General features: G+C 37.9%; 1 protein-coding gene and 1 long non-coding RNA gene across 2 annotated transcripts; both read right to left on the reverse strand.

Annotated features, from left to right (window-relative positions):
- Window positions 1–10,222: 10,222 nt before the first annotated feature.
- On the reverse strand, window positions 10,223–10,333 carry LOC124308919 (uncharacterized). Its single transcript, XR_006909142.1, has 2 exons — window positions 10,292–10,333; window positions 10,223–10,258 (listed from the first exon to the last, which is right to left on the reverse strand). It is a non-coding gene; the product is annotated as an uncharacterized LOC124308919 (long non-coding RNA).
- Window positions 10,334–14,383: 4,050 nt separating this feature from the next.
- On the reverse strand, window positions 14,384–16,721 carry LOC124309072 (uncharacterized). The gene is made up of 3 exons (XM_046772317.1): window positions 15,987–16,721; window positions 15,018–15,338; window positions 14,384–14,518 (listed from the first exon to the last, which is right to left on the reverse strand). The coding sequence occupies exons 1-3, from the start codon at window positions 16,719–16,721 to the stop codon at window positions 14,384–14,386; spliced, it is 1,191 nt and encodes a 396-aa protein (XP_046628273.1).
- Window positions 16,722–17,411: the final 690 nt, after the last annotated feature.

The following is a 17,411-nucleotide window of genomic DNA, read 5'->3' on the forward strand; positions in this document are numbered from 1 at the left end:
TAGGATTATTCTAATAATTATATGTAATTTTGAAAAAATTTAAATCATGTGAAGAAAATTTTTTTTTTTCAAATTTCTGTTTTTTTAAAAGTGAATCAAAAATTATTATATGAATTTCTATATATGCACACACACATATATATATATATATATATATATATATATATTTATTATTATTATTATTTATTTTTAAGTGCTTTTATAAGATACATACATCTTTGATACACTGGCAATAGGTCGATAGATAAATTACGTGACAACAATAAATATAAATATAAATGTAAATGTAAAAAATTTAACAATAAAGTTAGAGAGTAAAAGATATAAGCTAAGTACAAAAGGATATAGAAAACTCAGTTTCGCTGAAACTGGCACTGGAGGAATAGGCAGATGTTTTGGCAGTTGTATAACACTACCGAAGATTAGTTTACGTTGTTCTGTGGGATGAGGTTTGCGCAGGCGATAAGATAGTTGAACAGATTTTTTGACCCAGTTGGAGAATGATCGTCTAAAATAAGCAGTAGATTTAAGATGTTGTTGTTGTCTTGTGAGATGTGGAGGTATTGTGAGCGCGGGATCGTGAATAGTGGGCACTCCAAGAGAAAGTGTATCACTGATTCATGGTCCAAATTATGGCCGAAGCGACAGTGCCCCGCAGGTCTCAATTTAATAATGCTTTGGTTTACAGTTACGTGGCAGGAGTGAATGTTGGCAGTTCTCAATTGAGCTTGGGCGATCAGCGTGTGGAACTCATTTCTCAGCAGGTACTTGGGTAACCCATCCTGGATTGACCTTGGGATAGGAGCCAGGCAAGAGCTGGAGTTAGCGTATCTTTGAAGGTCTTGAAGTTTGAGATGATGTTGGAATTTGTCGAGGATTCTCGCTTTGTTACGCCACCAGTGGTGAGCCGACAGATGCAAGAGCATGTGATCTTCATTTATCTTGCTAAGCAAGATGCGCAGTTGGATGACCCAATTAAATCTTGGGAGTTTGTAAGTTTCGGAAAGCTTAAGCAGTCGAATCAGGGCAATTTTTGGTAGTCGAGTGTCCTCCATTTCCAAGATCTTAATTGTCCAGTTATACGCCAGTTTCAGCAGTTCCCAGGAAATATGGGTCCGGTTTAGTTCTAAACGCAGCACGTAATGAGGAGTGCAGTTTGGGAGATGCAGTATTCTCTTGAAATAGGTACAATGGGCTGACTCGAGTTTTTCAATCAGTTCCTCTTGGAGACCCCAGATGTGTGCTAGATATAATAGTGTTGATTTTACTGTGCTGTTGTATAGCTTGACTTTACTGGACCAAGTTTCAGCTTTGAGCCTAGAGAGGATATAGTAGACTGTCCCCGTTGCCTGATTGCTTTTTCTTATTGCTTCAGCGGCAGCTAAGCTTCCCTGAAGGTTGCTACTCAGAGGAATTCCAAGATAAGTGTAAGTTTTCACGATTTCAATGTGCTCATCATTGAAGGTGAAGTTGCGGTCTGACTTCCTTAATCTACCCGAGGTTCTGCAGGCCATTATTTTGGTCTTGCTTGTGTTGACTGTTAGACCGTTGATTTCACAGTAATCTTCTAATGTCTTGAGAGCCAGTCTGAGTTTATTAGCTGAATGTGTGACAATTACTATGTCATCTGCGAAAAGTAGCATGACAATTTGAGTAACTGAGTCTAGGCATAGGCCTTCGACTCCTTGTGCTTTGAAGAAATCGTTGATGTCGGCAAGGTAAAGTATGAATAACAAAGGACTAAGCACGTCTCCTTGGAGAACACCTTCAGACACCTCGATTGAATTGGATAGAGTAGCGCCAGATCTGATGTACATTGATGCCTTATCGTAGAAATCCTTCAGTGTTCTGATGAATTTACTACTGACTCCCAGCTTATCAAGTTTTGTCCATAGTTTGCCGTGTGGGACTTTGTCAAAGGCTTTTCTGAAGTCGATAAAAAGCGCGTAAGCAGTAGTCTCAGGGAAACGCAACTGCATATGAAGTACCGCTTGAAGGACGAATACATTATCTGTCGTACCTTTGCCTACGCAGAATCCCGCTTGTTCTTCTGGGATTAAATTCTGCGATGTCGCCCACTGCCTGAGTCTGTTGTGAAGTATTTTCGTAAAGATTTTGGTTAAAGAATTGATTAGCGCTATACCTCTATAGTTACCTGGATCAAGATTATCTCCTTTTTTGAATAGCATGAACATGACTACCTTAGCCCAATCGTCCGGGATGGATTCCGTCTCGTAAATTTTGTTGAAGAAAGCTAGAGTGAAGAGATACCAATTTTCAGGCATTTCTTTGAGAAAGTCGCTGCTGATCGAGTCCATGCCCGGAGCTTTACCTCTTTCACTTTTGTTGATACTGTTGATCAGCTCTTCCAGGGTGAAAGCTTGGTCCAAAGCATCTTCATGAAGCTGAGATAAGTTGATGCAGTTGGTGTTTTTAGGAGGAAAGGAGCTGGTGAAGTAGTTGTGCCAAATATCTAAAGGGATGTTGTTAGCCGGAGAGGAGTGCCTTTTAAATAGTTTGACTAATTTCCAGAAGTCTGCTGGACATTTGACATGGTTAAACTGGTTTGTTATGTCTTCTTGGTACTGCTTAGCTTTTGTTTTGAGAAGAGAAAAGTACTCCTTCTTCTTCCCCAGGTATAATGACCACAGTGACGAGTTTTGGTCCATGGATTTACAGAGCTGCAGATAGCGCACGATCTCCTGTTTTTTGATTTTGCATTCGGTGTCGTACCAAGGTTTGTGAGAAGAGAGTGGTGCGGTACCCGGTTTGTTGATAAACATTTTTGCTGAGCGGGCCGCATTTACTATTGATTCCCTGAGAATATCGGAGAGGGTGTTAACTGTGGTTGTAGCGAAATCTTGAGCTATTGAAGGGGACCAGCGTAGCGTTTCACGGAAAGTATCTGCGTATAGAGGGTTCCAGCTTAGCTTAGGAGTCGGAGTAGAGCATGCGGGTGATATGACGCTGTTTTCCTGTCTGATAGAGTTTAGAATGACTGTGACAGGTAAGTGATCTGAGTTAGTGATGATATACTCTATTTTCATGTCCTTGACATGGTTGATGCCAAGGATGTTGATCCAGGTGAGGTCGACCGTACTTTTTCCTATAGCGTTTCTAAATGTGTAGCCACCTGGGTGATCACTAGATGTACGGCCGTTTAAGAGGATGAAACCATTGGAGGACATGAAATCTAGGACTGTTGTGCCTTGCTTGTTGGTTGTATTGTCACAGGTTATTCTGGAAGATAGAAGGTTAGAACCTTCAAGCATGCTTTCATCTTCGTGGAGTGGGTTTCCTATTCTTGCGTTAAAGTCTCCACCAATGAGGGCTACATCGTGGTCTTGGGATAGAATATCATTGAGTAACAGTTGTAGGTTATGCAGAGACGAGTTGAGGTCTTTCTGGTCTGGTTTGAAGTATAGAGACCCGGTGATGAGTGTGAGCCCGTTTGTGTTGCATTTAAAGAATATCCAGTCTCTACTTTTGTTTAAGATTGTAACTGCCTGCCCTTGTATGAGCGAAAGAAGACCACCACTACCACGTCCGCGTGTTTTGCTTTTTATAGCTGGAGATACAATTTTTGTCCAGTTGCTAAAGTTGATATGTAGGGGGACCTTGGTTGAAGTGCACCATGTCTCAGAAATACAAAGAATGCTCCCAAGGAAGTTAGTAAAGTCGTTGATGTTGGCTAAACCTCTTACATTCCAGAACGTTAATGTTGTAAAACTGTTGTTGCTGCTTGTAGTGTTGTCGGAGCCGGCTAGGTTATTGAAACTGATTTTGCGCGTCCATTGAGATGCAAGCTGAGCTATTTTGGTTGTGGTTGGGGTCGTGCTGAAGTTGTGTTTCATCCCGGATGGAGATTGGTACGACTGATTGAAGGACAGGGTCGTACTTATAACCCACGCCGTTTACGTGAATGCGCTGATGGCCAAATTTGACCTTCTTACCCTCGTTACGTAGTTTTTTGGCTTCGTGACGGAGTTTATTGGCTGCGAGTTCCTCAGACGGCGTGAGATCATGGTCAATGAAAACGTCGACCTTTGGATTTTTTTTCTTGTTCATAATTAGAGTTTTCACGGAGTTGTCTCGGAGTACAGCTTTGATCGATCTTGTATTATTTCTCCTGAAGATCCAATTGGCCGAAAGAACTGCATGTTCTATCTTGAAGTGCTCTCTGATGAAGTCAGCGAGTGCCTCTGAAGCGCTGCGAGTATCTGTGACTAAACCTCTTACAATGATGTTGTTTTTTCTAGTTAGCTTGTCGAAGGAGTTTATACTTGCCTTGACGAGTCTTGCCTCTAAGGCGGCTAGATTACCGTGAGTGGCGTTTCCCTCGGCTTCCGGAGTATCTGCGTTAAGCTCGAGTACTGTGACACGAGCTGTGAGATCTTGAACTTGGCGTTTAAGTTGCGCATTTTCTTCTTGAAGCCTTTTTGTCTGTTTGTTGAGAAGGTCCGTGTGTTCTGTTCGTGCAGCGCTTATTTCGGCTAAGAGCTCATTTTTTAAAGACAGTTGTTCAGCTTTGTCTTCATCTCTCCATGTTCGTAGGGTCTGTAAGACCGCCGCGAGAGAAAGAGTTGCGTTTGAAGGAGAAATGTCAGTAGTTTGAGCGATTGGAGTCATAAATTGCTCCATGGACATGGGTGTCTGCGTATCCGAGGGTGATTGCTGGGTTATCATTGGTGGAGTGGAAGAGCGAATAATTTTAGCAGGTGGAGATGAGTCGGTTGGTGAGGCTGGTGTATTGCTGGGAAAATAGTCAGTGATCTGATTGGATGGACTGGGATGAGATTCAAGCCGTTCCAAGTTTGAGCGGCGTCCCCTCTTGCGATTGCTGGAGGTTGAGGTACACTTCATCGAGTTGACGTCTTGGGTGAAATGTTGTTGTTTTGGATTAGATGGCTTAGCGGTGTCTGGTGCTGCGGTCGACGGAGGTAAGCAATCAGTTGACAAAATAGCTGGGCGTATGTTAGACGAAACTGCGTAAGTGCCGCTATCTGTAGGTGGGTTTCCCGGATGTTGAGGATTGTGGCCGTTGGTAGCGGAAGGCTCTACAGTAGGCGCTCTATTTTCCATGAACCTAACCTCCAAAAACGTGGGTGATTCCCAACGAGCTAAAAATGTACTAAAACTGGTGCGAATCACTTGATTTATTATTTATAGCACTTGTAGAATTTTTATTGCACCTGTTAATAGCACTGACTCGCATTTTAAATTGATATACACAGTTTAATCTTAGGAATAAAAATGTTGCGAAATAAACACGTCTGTACTTGTTCAGCGCCATCTAACGACCTCCATATATATATATATATATATCTTAATATATATAAATCTCGTGTCACAATGTTTGTCCTCAATAGACTCCTAAACCACTTGACCGATTATAATAAAATACGCACACCATGTGCAGTTCGATCCAACTTGAGAGATAGGATAGTTTAAATCTCAAATTATAGTCGCAATTTTAATTTATTGCTAATTATTTGTCTGTTATTATTTGACAGTCACAATTATCTGTTAACTCCGAATGATTCTAACAGATGTCGATACCTTTCGACTGGGTTGAGTAAGTAATCAATAGATGGCGCTGCTATGGTAAATCTACGAACGTGTCATATGAGCTACATTTTAACAGCATAATTACCACGTGTTGTTGACACTATAAAATTAATTAAATTTATTTTGTAGTGAACGAAATACCGTACAATTCAATTATTTCCACTTTTTAAATTTTTGGTGTTAGCATAGCCGGCCACGTGTTACTTAGACTGAAGTGTAAATTGCATTCATATTGTAACGATTTAGGCGTTACGTTAATAAAATATGGATCCGCGAGTTTACTTATTATCAAATCAAAGGCGTGAACAAAAATATCGTGATAAATGCTTTTAATGCAATATACGTGTTTCTTGTTTAAAGTCTGAAACAAGACTGTTTTTACAATAATTTCGGTTGGCGCAGCAACCTTATTCTTTTTAAAGACATAAGAGGTTTATAAACGTCTTTTATCTATGCTGACTACTAGATCATTAAAGAGGGGGCAAAACGGGTGATTTCACCCTTTGTAACAATATTATAATGAAGATAATACAGTGAAATTAATCCTGTTTTTCACTTATTTGTGCTTCATTGATCAAAACTTTATAATTTAACTAGCAGCCCATCCCGGCTTCGCACGGGCATATAATAATATAATAAAAGAAAAAACACAATATTTACAATGAGTTTCTGAAAAAATAACATTTATATTATTACATAATATTATTATATGCCCGTGCGAAGCCGGGATGGGCTGCTAGTATATACGAGTATATATATTTATGTTTATATATATTTACATTGAACATTGATATAATAGAATATAAATGGCGGTAATTAGGTCAAATGAATGAAAAAAATAAAAGTTAATTTATTTAAATAAATTATTTTCCTCAAAGTAAAGAATAATTAATTTTTCAAAATTGAAAATATGAAATTAAATTAATAATAATATATCTATCTGTATGTTTTCTTTAAATTTCATTATGAGTTCTAATCCATCGTATGAATGTTCCAAATTACAATTCATAAAGTAAATTAAATAGCATTTTTCCAAAGAATAATATTTTTATTTTAATTAATATTCAAGCTGATAATTAACAGATATATAAGACTTTCCTGATAATTATATGTAATTTTAAAAAATTTGAATAACGTGAAAAAAAAATTTTTTTTTTCAAAAATTTTTCTTTTTTTAAGAGTAAATGGAAAATTATAATATATATATATATATATATACATATACACACACACATATATGTATATATATTCCTATATATTGATATTATACATCAATATAATAGAATATAAATTCCGGTAATTAGGTTGAATGAATTGATGAGATAAAAAATGATTTATTCGAATAAATTATTTTTCTTAAATTGAAGAATAATTGATTTCTGAAAATTAAAAATATGAAAGTAAATAAATATTGATTTGTCTATCTGTATGTTTTCTTTAAATTTCATAATTATTTCTAATTTATTGTATAAATGTTCCAAATAACAATTTATAAAGTGAATTCAATGGCATTTTTCTAAAGAATGATATTTTTATTTCAATTAATATGTAAGCAGATGATTAAAAAATATATAGGATTCTTTTAATAATTGAATGTTATTTTAAAAAATTTAAATAATAAAAAAAAAATTTTTTTTTTAAATTTCTCTTTTTTTGAAAGTAAATGGAAATTCATAATATATATATATATATATATATATATATATATATATATATATATATATATACATATATATATTATGAATTTCCATTTACTTTCAAAAAAAGAGAAATTTAAAAAAAAAATTTTAAAATTACATATATATATATACACACACACATATATAAATATATATTTATATATGTTCATATTATACATTAATATAATAAAATATCAATGGAGGTAATTGAGTTGAATAATTTAATAAAATAAAAAATGATTTATCCAAATGAATTATTTTTCTTAAATTGAAGGAAAATTAATTTTCAAAAATTGAAAGTATGAAAATAAAAAAATAATAATTTATCAATCTGTACGTTTTCGGTAAATTCCATAATTATTTCTAATTCATTGTATAAATGTTCCAAATTACAATTTATAAAGTAAATTAAATGGGATTTTTCTAAAGAAGAATATTTTTATTTTAATTAATATGTGAGCGGATTATTAAAAAACATAAAGGATTTTTCTAATAATTATTTATAATTTTAAAAAATTTGAATAAGGTAAAAAATTTTTTTATTTCAAAAATTTCTCTTTTTCCAAAAGTGAGTCAAAAATTATAATGTACATATATATATATATATATATATATATATATACACACAATATATATACATATTCATGTATATTTATATTACACATTAATATAAAGAATATAAATAGAGGTCATTAGGTTGAATGATTTAATAAAATGAGAAATGATTTATTTGAATGAATTATTTTTCTTAAATTAAAGAAAAATTAATTTTCAAAATTAAAAATATAAAAATAAAAAAATAACAATTCATCCATCTGTATGTTTTCAGTGAATTCCATAATTATTTCCAATTCATTGTGTCGATGTTCCAAATGACAATTTACAAAGTAAATTAAATGGCATTTTTCCAATGAATAATATTATTATTTTAATTAATATGTGAGCAGATAATCAAAAAATATGTAGGATTTTCCTAATAATTATATACAATTCCAAAAATTTAAATAATGTGAGAAAAGTTTTTTTTTTTAAATTTCTTTTTTTCTAACAGTAGATTAAATATTATAATATATATATATATATATATATATATACACACACAATCATGTATATATATGTATATTTATATATATTCATATCATACAATGATATAATAGAATATCAATAGAGGTAATTAAGTGAAATAATTGATAGAATAAAAAATTATTTATTTAAATTAATTAATTTTTTTAATCTGAAGAATAATTGGTTTTCAAAAGTTGAAAATATGAAATTAAATGAATAATAATATTTCGATCTGTATGTTTTCTTTGAATTTCATAATCAGTTCTAATCCATTGTATAAATGTTCCAAATTACAATTCATAAAGTAAAGAAATGGCATTTTGCTAATGAATAATATTTTTATTTCAATTAATATGTGAGCAGATAATTAAAAAATATGTAGGATTTTCCTGATAATTATATACAATTTCAAAAATTTAAATCACGTGAAAAAATTTTTTTTCTCAAAATTTATCTTTTTTCAATAGTAAATTAAAAATTATACTATACATATATATATATATATATATATATATATATATATATATATATATATATATATATATATATATATATATATATATATATATATATATATATATATATATATATATTCATGTATATTCATATTATACAATGATATAATAGAATATAAATAGAGGTAATTAGGTTAAATGATTCGATAAAATAAAATATGATTAATTTGAACGAATCATTTTTCTCAAATTAAAGAATAAATAATTTATAAAAATTAAAAATATGAAATTAAATAAGTAATAATTTATCTATTGGTATGTTTTCTCTAAATTTCATAATTTTTCCTAATTCACTGTATAAATGATCCAAATTACAATTTATAAAGTGAATTAAATGGTGTTCTTCTAAAGAATAATATTTTTATTTTATTTGATGTGTGAGCAGATAAATAAAAAATATATAGGATTTTTCTAATAATTATATGTGATTTCAAAAAATCTAAGTAATGTAAAAAAAAATTTTTTTTATTCAAATTTTTCCTTTTTTAAAAGTAAATTAACAATTATTTTATATATTGTGACGGGTTTTGAGTCCGCACTAATAATGGGGCGGGGAGGAGCAATTAGAGACAGGGCGGATAGAATAGGTAAAACTTTGTGTGTATATTTGTGAGGGGGGGTTGACTTAAAACTAATAAAGGTACAAAGGGGTTGTAGACTTTAGTGGTGGCTGATCACGCCTCAGCCCTTAGCGTCACTTAATCCTAACTTACAGATACGCGCGGGGGGGGGGGGGGGGTGAGCGTGTAGGGGGACGGGGAGTGTGGGGTAGGAAGGGTCGGTATTGCGGGGGGGGGTGGTGTAGTGTGACGAGGAGTGTGAGGTAGAAAGGGTTGGCATTGCGAGGGGTGGTGGTGTAGTATGACGGGGAGGGTGAGGTAGAAAGGGTTGGTATTGCGAGGGGAGCGGCAGATCGGCTGTAGGTTGCAGGCTAACCTGGTGTCGTCGGTGTGTGTGGGTAACGATGTGTAGCGGTGTGTCTCTTTCGTTCTCTCTCTCTAGCGGTGTGTGTAACTGTGTGTCTTTCTCGTTCTCTCTTGGCTTCTTGTGGTTAAACTTGTTGCTGCTTCGCAGGCGGTGATCGTACTGCTCGCTGGCGCTCGGCTCCGCCGAGCGTCGGTGGGCTTCGGTTACCTTCGGGTGTTTCCCGACGGGACGGGACTCACCCGTTCGGCTCTTTCCCGCGGGTTTGGGGTTTGTTGTGACTTGCACTCTAGGTGCAACGTCACAACTCCCCCCTCCCCACGCGGGGCGAGGCCTATAGGGTGAGCCGGCTTCGGTGGCGGGTTTTGTGGTCATTTTGTCTGTACTTTCTGCTCCGATCTGTCAGGGTTAAGGAATGTGGGTCGGGTTGTATTTGCGGGGTGTGCGTTGGGTGTGGGGTTGTTGGTTGTCTTATATCTACTTATTCTATTCTTATATTATTTTGTACTAACTCGGGTGTTTTTCTTAATCTATTTGTACTTCAATTTTTGGTTTTGGTACGGTGGCTCTCGTCGGTGTGGGTCTTGGTGAGTTTTTGCGTTGTTCCTTGTTCCTTGTGGCTCGTGGTTGCTTCTCCGTGGTTCTGCGTTAGAGTTGGAGGTTGTGTTCTGTTTCCTTGGCCTCCGTCTGTCGTTGTTCGTCCGTCGGTTTGGTGTTGTCAGTGTATTTAGTGTTTTCTGTTTTGTCCCTTTTTTTTTTTTTTTGTATCGTATTGCGTCCCGTGTTGTGTGTGCGTCGTTGTTCGTCCGTCCGTTTGGTGTTGTCAGTTTGTATAGTGTTTTCTGTTTTGTTCTTTTTTCTGTTTACGTATTGTTTTTCGTTTTTTGTATCGTCTTGAGTCCCGTGTGGTGTGTGTGATTGGTTGGGGTGTTTGTGTATGTTCGTCTGTGTCGGTGAGTGAGGTGGTGTCGGTGTTATTGTCTGTGTCGTCGTCCGTCGTTTGTGTCTGTGGCGTGGTTGTGTGTGTTGTTTCGATGTGTATAACTGTCTCTGCGGTGGAGGTGGTGGAGTCTGTGTCGGTGTCGGTGTCTGGTGTGTTTGAGGGTTGTGTTTTGTGTGGTGCTGTTTGATGTGTGGTGTGTGGTTGGTGTGTGGAGGTGCTGGCTTCTGTCTCGTCTGTGTTTGTATGTTGGTGTGCCCGTCTGGTCATGTATCTGTCTCTTTGTGCCCGTAGTTCGTCGTCCAGGGTGTTTGTCGCTTGTAGGTTAGCAATTATTGATATTATTTCTAGGGGTGGTCCTATGTGTTTTTTGTATGTCTGTCTTGTCTGCGTCGGTTCTGTGCTTGTGTCCATGTTGGCGAATGTTTGTAGGATCCTGTCTTCTGTTGTCTGTGGTCTCGTGAGTCTGGTACGTGTCCATAGAGCGGGTGATGCGGGGGGTGGTGCGTGTCGTGGTGTTGGTGTCGATGTAGGGTGTGTGGTTGTGTGGGGTGTTTGTTTCTTGGTAGGTGGGTGTGTAGTCGTGTGCGTGGCTGTGGTTCGTGTGGTTTGGGTGACTGTTGGTGGGTGTGTGACAATTTGTGCTGGGTGTTGTGTGTCTGTGTTAGTTTGTGTGCAGGTTTGTACGTGTTGTGGGTATTTAGTGTCCCGGACCAGCCCGTTGCATTTTGGGCATTGCCTTGGTCCGGAGAGTGTAACTGTGTGTGTGGTCATGTGTGTGTGTGTTTGTGAGTGTTTCTGGGTGGCTGTGGGTGCAGTGGTTGTTATGTGTGTTGTTGTCGTGGCGGTCTTTGTTACCTGTATGTGTGTGGTGGGCGTCGGTAGTAGAGTTCGTCGGGTCTCTGTCTGGTGTGTGCCGTCGCGTCCGCATCTGTGTGGGTGTGGGGCCTGTCCTGGTGTTTGTAGTAGTGGTGTTCTCTCTGTGTTTGTATTTGTTGTCGTCGGTCTCGTCAGTCGCAGTGTCATCAGGGCCGGTATTCTTGGTTGTGTGTTTTCCATGTTGTCTTTCTGTGGGGTGAATACACATGTTAGTTTATTTTCAAGATGTGTTATCGGGCGTGGTTCTTTTATTGCTTATTTGATTATGTATATAATTTTAGGTCTTCTATGTGACATTTTCCTATATTTTTACCGCTTTCTGTTGTCAACTCGTATATTGTGGGTGAGATTTTCTTAGTGATTATGTATGGGCCTATGAATTTTTTACTTAGCTTTGCTGCCGTTCTTTCTGGTCCGGATGAGAGTGTATGGTTCTTTTTCAGTACTCTGTCTCCTTCCTTGAATTGAATGTCTCGTCTTCGTAGGTTGTAGTAGTGTGCTTGTTTTTCGTTTGCTTCTATTAAGTACCTCTGTACTTCGTCTCTAAGTGTTTGTAGTCGTCTCAGGTGATCTGTCCATCTGTCTGTGTCTTGTAATTCTATTTCGTCGTCGTTCTCTAATTGATTTCTTAGACATTGTGTAGGATTTAATTCCCTTCCTAGGTTCAAAAAGGCTGGTGTGTGTTTAGTTGATGTGTGTGTACATGTATTGATTGCGAATTGTAAGTCTTGTAAGTGTATGTCCCATTCTGTGTGGTCGTTGTTTACGTAGGCTTGGATCATTGTTTTAGCGGTTCTGTTGACTCGTTCTACGGGGTTGGCTTGTGCGTGGTATGGGGGGATTGTGCGTGTCTTATATTGAATTTTTGTGTCAGTTCGCGTATGAGTTTGTTTATGTATGTTGTGCCGTTATCTGTTATTAGTATGCGTGGTGTACCCCATCGTGATATTACGTGTGAGTGGAATGTCTGTTCTACTGTTTTTGCGTTTGCTTTGCGTATCGGTATAATTTCCACCCATTTGGTGTATAGGTCTTCGAAAACTATGATGTATTGGTTTTTTTTGTTTTGATAGTGGGAGTGGGCCCATGATGTCTGAGGCTACTACTGTCCACGGTTCTTCTATTATTCTAGTACCCATTAGTCCTGCCGGTCGCGCTTGTATTGTTTTTATTCTTTGGCATGTGTCACATTTTTTTATGTAGTTTACTGTGTCTCTGTACATCCCTGGCCAATAATATTCTTTGGCTACTGGTATGTCTTTTCGATCCCTAAGTGGCCTGCTTGTGTTACGTCGTGATTTTCGTGTAGTATGTGTGTTATTTTGTCTTTGGGTATTACTAGTTTCCATGGGTTTGTGTCTTGTAGGAGGTTTGAGTGTAGGGGGTTAGGGCGGTGGAAGTATAGTTGATTGTTTCTGATTCGCCATGATTCGTTTTTCTCTGGGCGTGTTTGTACTTGTGTTTTCTTATATGTGTACCATTTGTCTGTCGTGTCTTCTATTGTTTCTATGTGTTCTTCGTCTTCGTGTCGTCTTGAAAGTGCGTCTGGTACGTCGTGCATTGTACCTTTTCGGTGTGTAATGTCAAAGTCGTATTCTAATAGTTCTAGTGCCCATCGTGCAAGTCGGCCTGTGGGGTTTTTTAATTCTCTAAGCCACTTCAGTGCGTAGTGATCTGTGATAACTTTAAAATGGTATCCTTCCACGTATGGTCTGAAGTTTTTTATGGACCAGAGTACCGCCAAACATTCTCTCTCAGTGGTGGAGTATTTACGTTCTGCCTCGCTTAGCGCACGGCTAGCGTATGCTACGACATGCTCTTCGTCATCGAGAGATTGTGTTAGTACGGCACCTATCCCTGTTCCGCTAGCGTTTGTTTGTAGTGTGAATGTTTGTGTGTAGTCTGGGCATGCGAGTGTGGGTGGTGATGTGAGTGCGTGTTTGATTGTGTTTATTGCGTTTTCTTGTTCTTCTCCCCAGTGCCATTTCTGATCTTTTTTCAGTAGTCGTGTTAGTGGTTCTGTAATGTGTGCGAAGTTAGGTATGAAGCGTCTGTACCATGATGCCATGCCAATTAGTCTCCGTAATTGTTTTATTGTTTTTGGGCTTGGGTAGTTTTCTATGGGTTGTGTTCTGTCGGGGTCTATGTGTAGTCCATGTCTGTCTACTATGTATCCGAGATATTTTACTTGTGCGCATCCGAATTCGCACTTCTCTGGGTTTATTGTTAGTCCCTCGTCTGTAATTCTTTTGAGTATTTGTTCTAGTCTTTGTAAGTGTTCGTCAAATGTTTGTGTTACTATTATTATGTCGTCTAAGTATGCGAATGCATATGGTTCGCATTCTGGGCCTATGAGTCTGTCTAGTAGTCTTTGGAATGTCGCCGGTGCGCCTGTCAGTCCGTATGGCATTCTTTTAAATTGAAATAAGCCCATTCCCGGGACTGTAAAGGCTGTTATGTGTTTGCTGTCTTCGTCGAGTGGTATTTGGAAGTATGCTTGGCTTAAGTCGATTTTTGATATGTACTGTGCTGTCCGTAGTTTGTCTAATATTGCTGTCATGTATGGTAGTGGGTATGCGTCTTTTTTTGATACTGAGTTTACTTTTCTGAAGTCTAAACAGAAGCGATATGTGTTATTTGGCTTTTTTATCATGACAATTGGGCTCGACCATTCACTTTCTGATGGTTCTATCACGTCTTCTCTCAGCATTTTGTCTATTTGATGGCTTCTCTAATTTTTGGTGATACCATATAATATCTTTGTTTTATGGGAGCGTGTCCTTGTGTGTCTATTTTGTGTTTGATTAGGTGTGTTAGGCCGAGTTGGCCTGGTAGTGTTGAGATTTTCTGCTGTATTGTCGTCTGTAGTTGTGTGTGTTGTGATTGTGTGAGTTCTTGTATTCCTGCGCATATCTGTGGTTCGGTTTCTTTGTCGGTTTGTGTGTCGTCTGTTGTTTGTGCGTTTGTGGGTATGATTTTTTGATTTGTCATTTGTGTGTTCTGTGGGTTGTCTTTTGGGGGGGTGTTTTCCGGTGGTGTCTTTGTGCTGGGTAGTGTTGGTGTTGGTGGTTTTTGTTTTATGGTTGTTTTTTCTGTGTTTTCGTGTCTTTCTGTTGTTTTCGGGTTCGTTTGTTGTTTCGTTGCTTCTAATTTTTCTGCTGCTTTTGCTTGTTTTGTGTGTGTTTGTGTTGATTGGTGTCGTATTTTTCGTGTTTGATGTATTTGTATGTATTCTTTGAGTGGTGTTGGTAGTTCTTGTGGTCTGGCTTGCATGTGGTAGTGTGTCTGTGGGTCGTCTATAAGTGACCATGTGTTTTTTCCATAATTTATTTGTATTCCAAATCTCATTAAGCCGCTGTTCCCAATGATACATTGCGAGCCTAAGTTTGGTATTAATCCGAAATTAATTTTTTTTGTTATGTTGCCGAGGCGTATTGGGAGTGTTACTGCTCCTTCTATCGTCATCTGCGTCCCGTTTCCCATTGTAGCTGTTCTGTCGGGCGTGTCGTCTATTGGTGTGTCTGTGTTGTGTAGTATTTGTATTACTTCTGCGCCTAGGTATGAGTGTGTCGCGCCTGTGTCTATTAATGCGTTTAATTCGTGACCGTGTATTTCGATTCTGATGTGAAATCTACTTTCCGTTCTGTTGTTATCTGTTGTAGGTGCTACTGTCTCGGGTGTGTTTGTGTTGTTTGTGGGGCTGCCCTCCACCCTTGCTGGGTCAACCCTTACTCGTTTCCCTGGTTCTGTACCTGTGTGCATTGCCATCTGAAGTGTCCGGGTTGGTTGCAGTTAAAGCATCTGCGTGGTGTTGTGCCTGTGTTTGAGTTCGTTTGTGTTTGTTGCGGAGTGTAGTGTGGTGAGTTATACGTGATTGCGGGGTATCGAGTCTGTTGCGTGTTTTGGTTTGTTTGGTTTCGTCGTGTGTTGTCTGTGAGTGCCGGTGGTATATTTGGTGTTGCGAGTAATGCTGGGCGGGGTTGTGTTTGTGCGTACTTGTATGGGATGTATTGTGTGTAGTGTGTTTGGTGTGTGTAGGTTTCTCGTGGGGGTGTGTAGTTATTTAATATTGTTTGTCTTGTGTTTTCCCATTCGATGTTTGTTTCCCATTCTTTCGCGGCTATTTCCAGTTGGTCGAAGTTCGCGAAGTCGTATGGTTTTATGTATGCCTTGTATTCTATTTTCATGTTTCTGTATGCCAAGTCTAATTGTGTTCGTGGGTGGTATGGTGGTTTTAGTTGTGATAGTAGTGTTCTAAATTGTATTAGGAATTGTGTAATTTTTTGTGTTGGTCCTTGTACGTAGTTTTTGATTTTTTGTTCCAGTCTGTCCCTATGTTGTATGTCTTGAAATGCGTGTGTAATGTCTCTTTCGAATTCTTCCAGTGTTCGCCATTTGCCTCTATTTAATCTGTACCATTTTTTTTGCGTCACCTTCGAGTATCGGGCTGAGGTTGTTGATTAATTGTGTATCGTGTATTTCATAACCCATTTGGTAGTCGCGGAGATTTTGTAAAAATTCGTCTATGTCTTCGTTTGTGTTTCCTGAGTATTTTATGTTCCATGTTTGTATTGTTTTCATTGCCATTGCTGGCTGATTCCAGTATGTACTGTTCGGGTTTGGTGTGTGGTTTAGGTGTGTCGTGTTTTGGTTGTTTGTGGGGTGTATTGACTGTGTGCTGTATATGTGTGGGTCTTCGTATTTGTTTCTGTCGCTTGGTAGTGCTCCGAGGTCTATCAGGTTTTGTATAAGTCGTGTGTTACGTGTGTTGGTGGCTAAAAATGTGTCTGTTCCCGTGAAGTGTCGGTTCGTTTGACTGGTTGTTACCGTGTTAGTTTGCGTGTGTGTAGGTGTTGGGATTGTATTGTATGTTTGTGTGGGATTTATTGGTTCTGGGCTTTCTTGATGTTGGATTTGTGTACTATGTAAGTTGTGTGTATTCTCTATGATAGCTGCATCGATTATATTTATTGCGTTTGGTGAATTGATCGTGTGTCGTCTATTTATTTCCTGTGTTTGGGTCGGCGTTTGTTGGTCTCGTGTCGCGCGCGGCTCGCTCTGTGTCGAGTTGTTTTGGTTGCGTTCGGGTGTGTGTATGTCCATGTGTTCGCGCGCTAGGCCTTGCGGTTCTCTGTGTCCTTGGTCTGCCATTGTGTGTATCGTGTTTGGTAGTGTGTGTGTTCAACTGTCTTTTTTCGAATTTTCGTGACTGTGTAGCTTTGTTTCGTGAGCCTATGTGTACTTTGTTAGCGTTTATTCTTATGTTTTGTCTCTTAATTGTTCGGATTTGGGATAAAAATGTGGGTAATTTACGTTGGGCGCCAATTTGTGACGGGTTTTGAGTCCGCACTAAAAATGGGGAGGGGAGGAGCAATTAGAGACAGGGCGGGTAGAATAGGTAAAACTTTGTGTGTATATTTGTGAGGGGGGGTTGACTTGAAACTAATAAAGGTACAAAGGGGTTGTAGACTTTAGTGGTGGCTGATCACGCCTCAGCCCTTAGCGTCACTTAATCCTAACTTACAGATACGCGCGCGGGGGGGGAAGAGCGTGTAGGGGGACGGGGAGTGTGGGGTGGGAAGGGTCGGTATTGCGGGGGGGGGGTGGGGGGGTTATGTAGTGTGACGGGGAGTGTGAGGTAGAAAGGGTTGGTAAATCTTTTTTTTTTAAATTTTCTTTTTTTAAGAGTAAATTAAAAATTATCATATATATATATATATATATGTATACACACACACATATATATATATTTATATATATTTATATGATACATGATTATAATAGAATATAAATGGAGGTAATTAGGATAAATGATTTAATGAAATAAAAAATGATTCATTC

Source organism: Neodiprion virginianus, chromosome 7 (assembly GCF_021901495.1).
Source record: "Neodiprion virginianus isolate iyNeoVirg1 chromosome 7, iyNeoVirg1.1, whole genome shotgun sequence".
Lineage (NCBI taxonomy): Eukaryota > Metazoa > Arthropoda > Insecta > Hymenoptera > Diprionidae > Neodiprion > Neodiprion virginianus.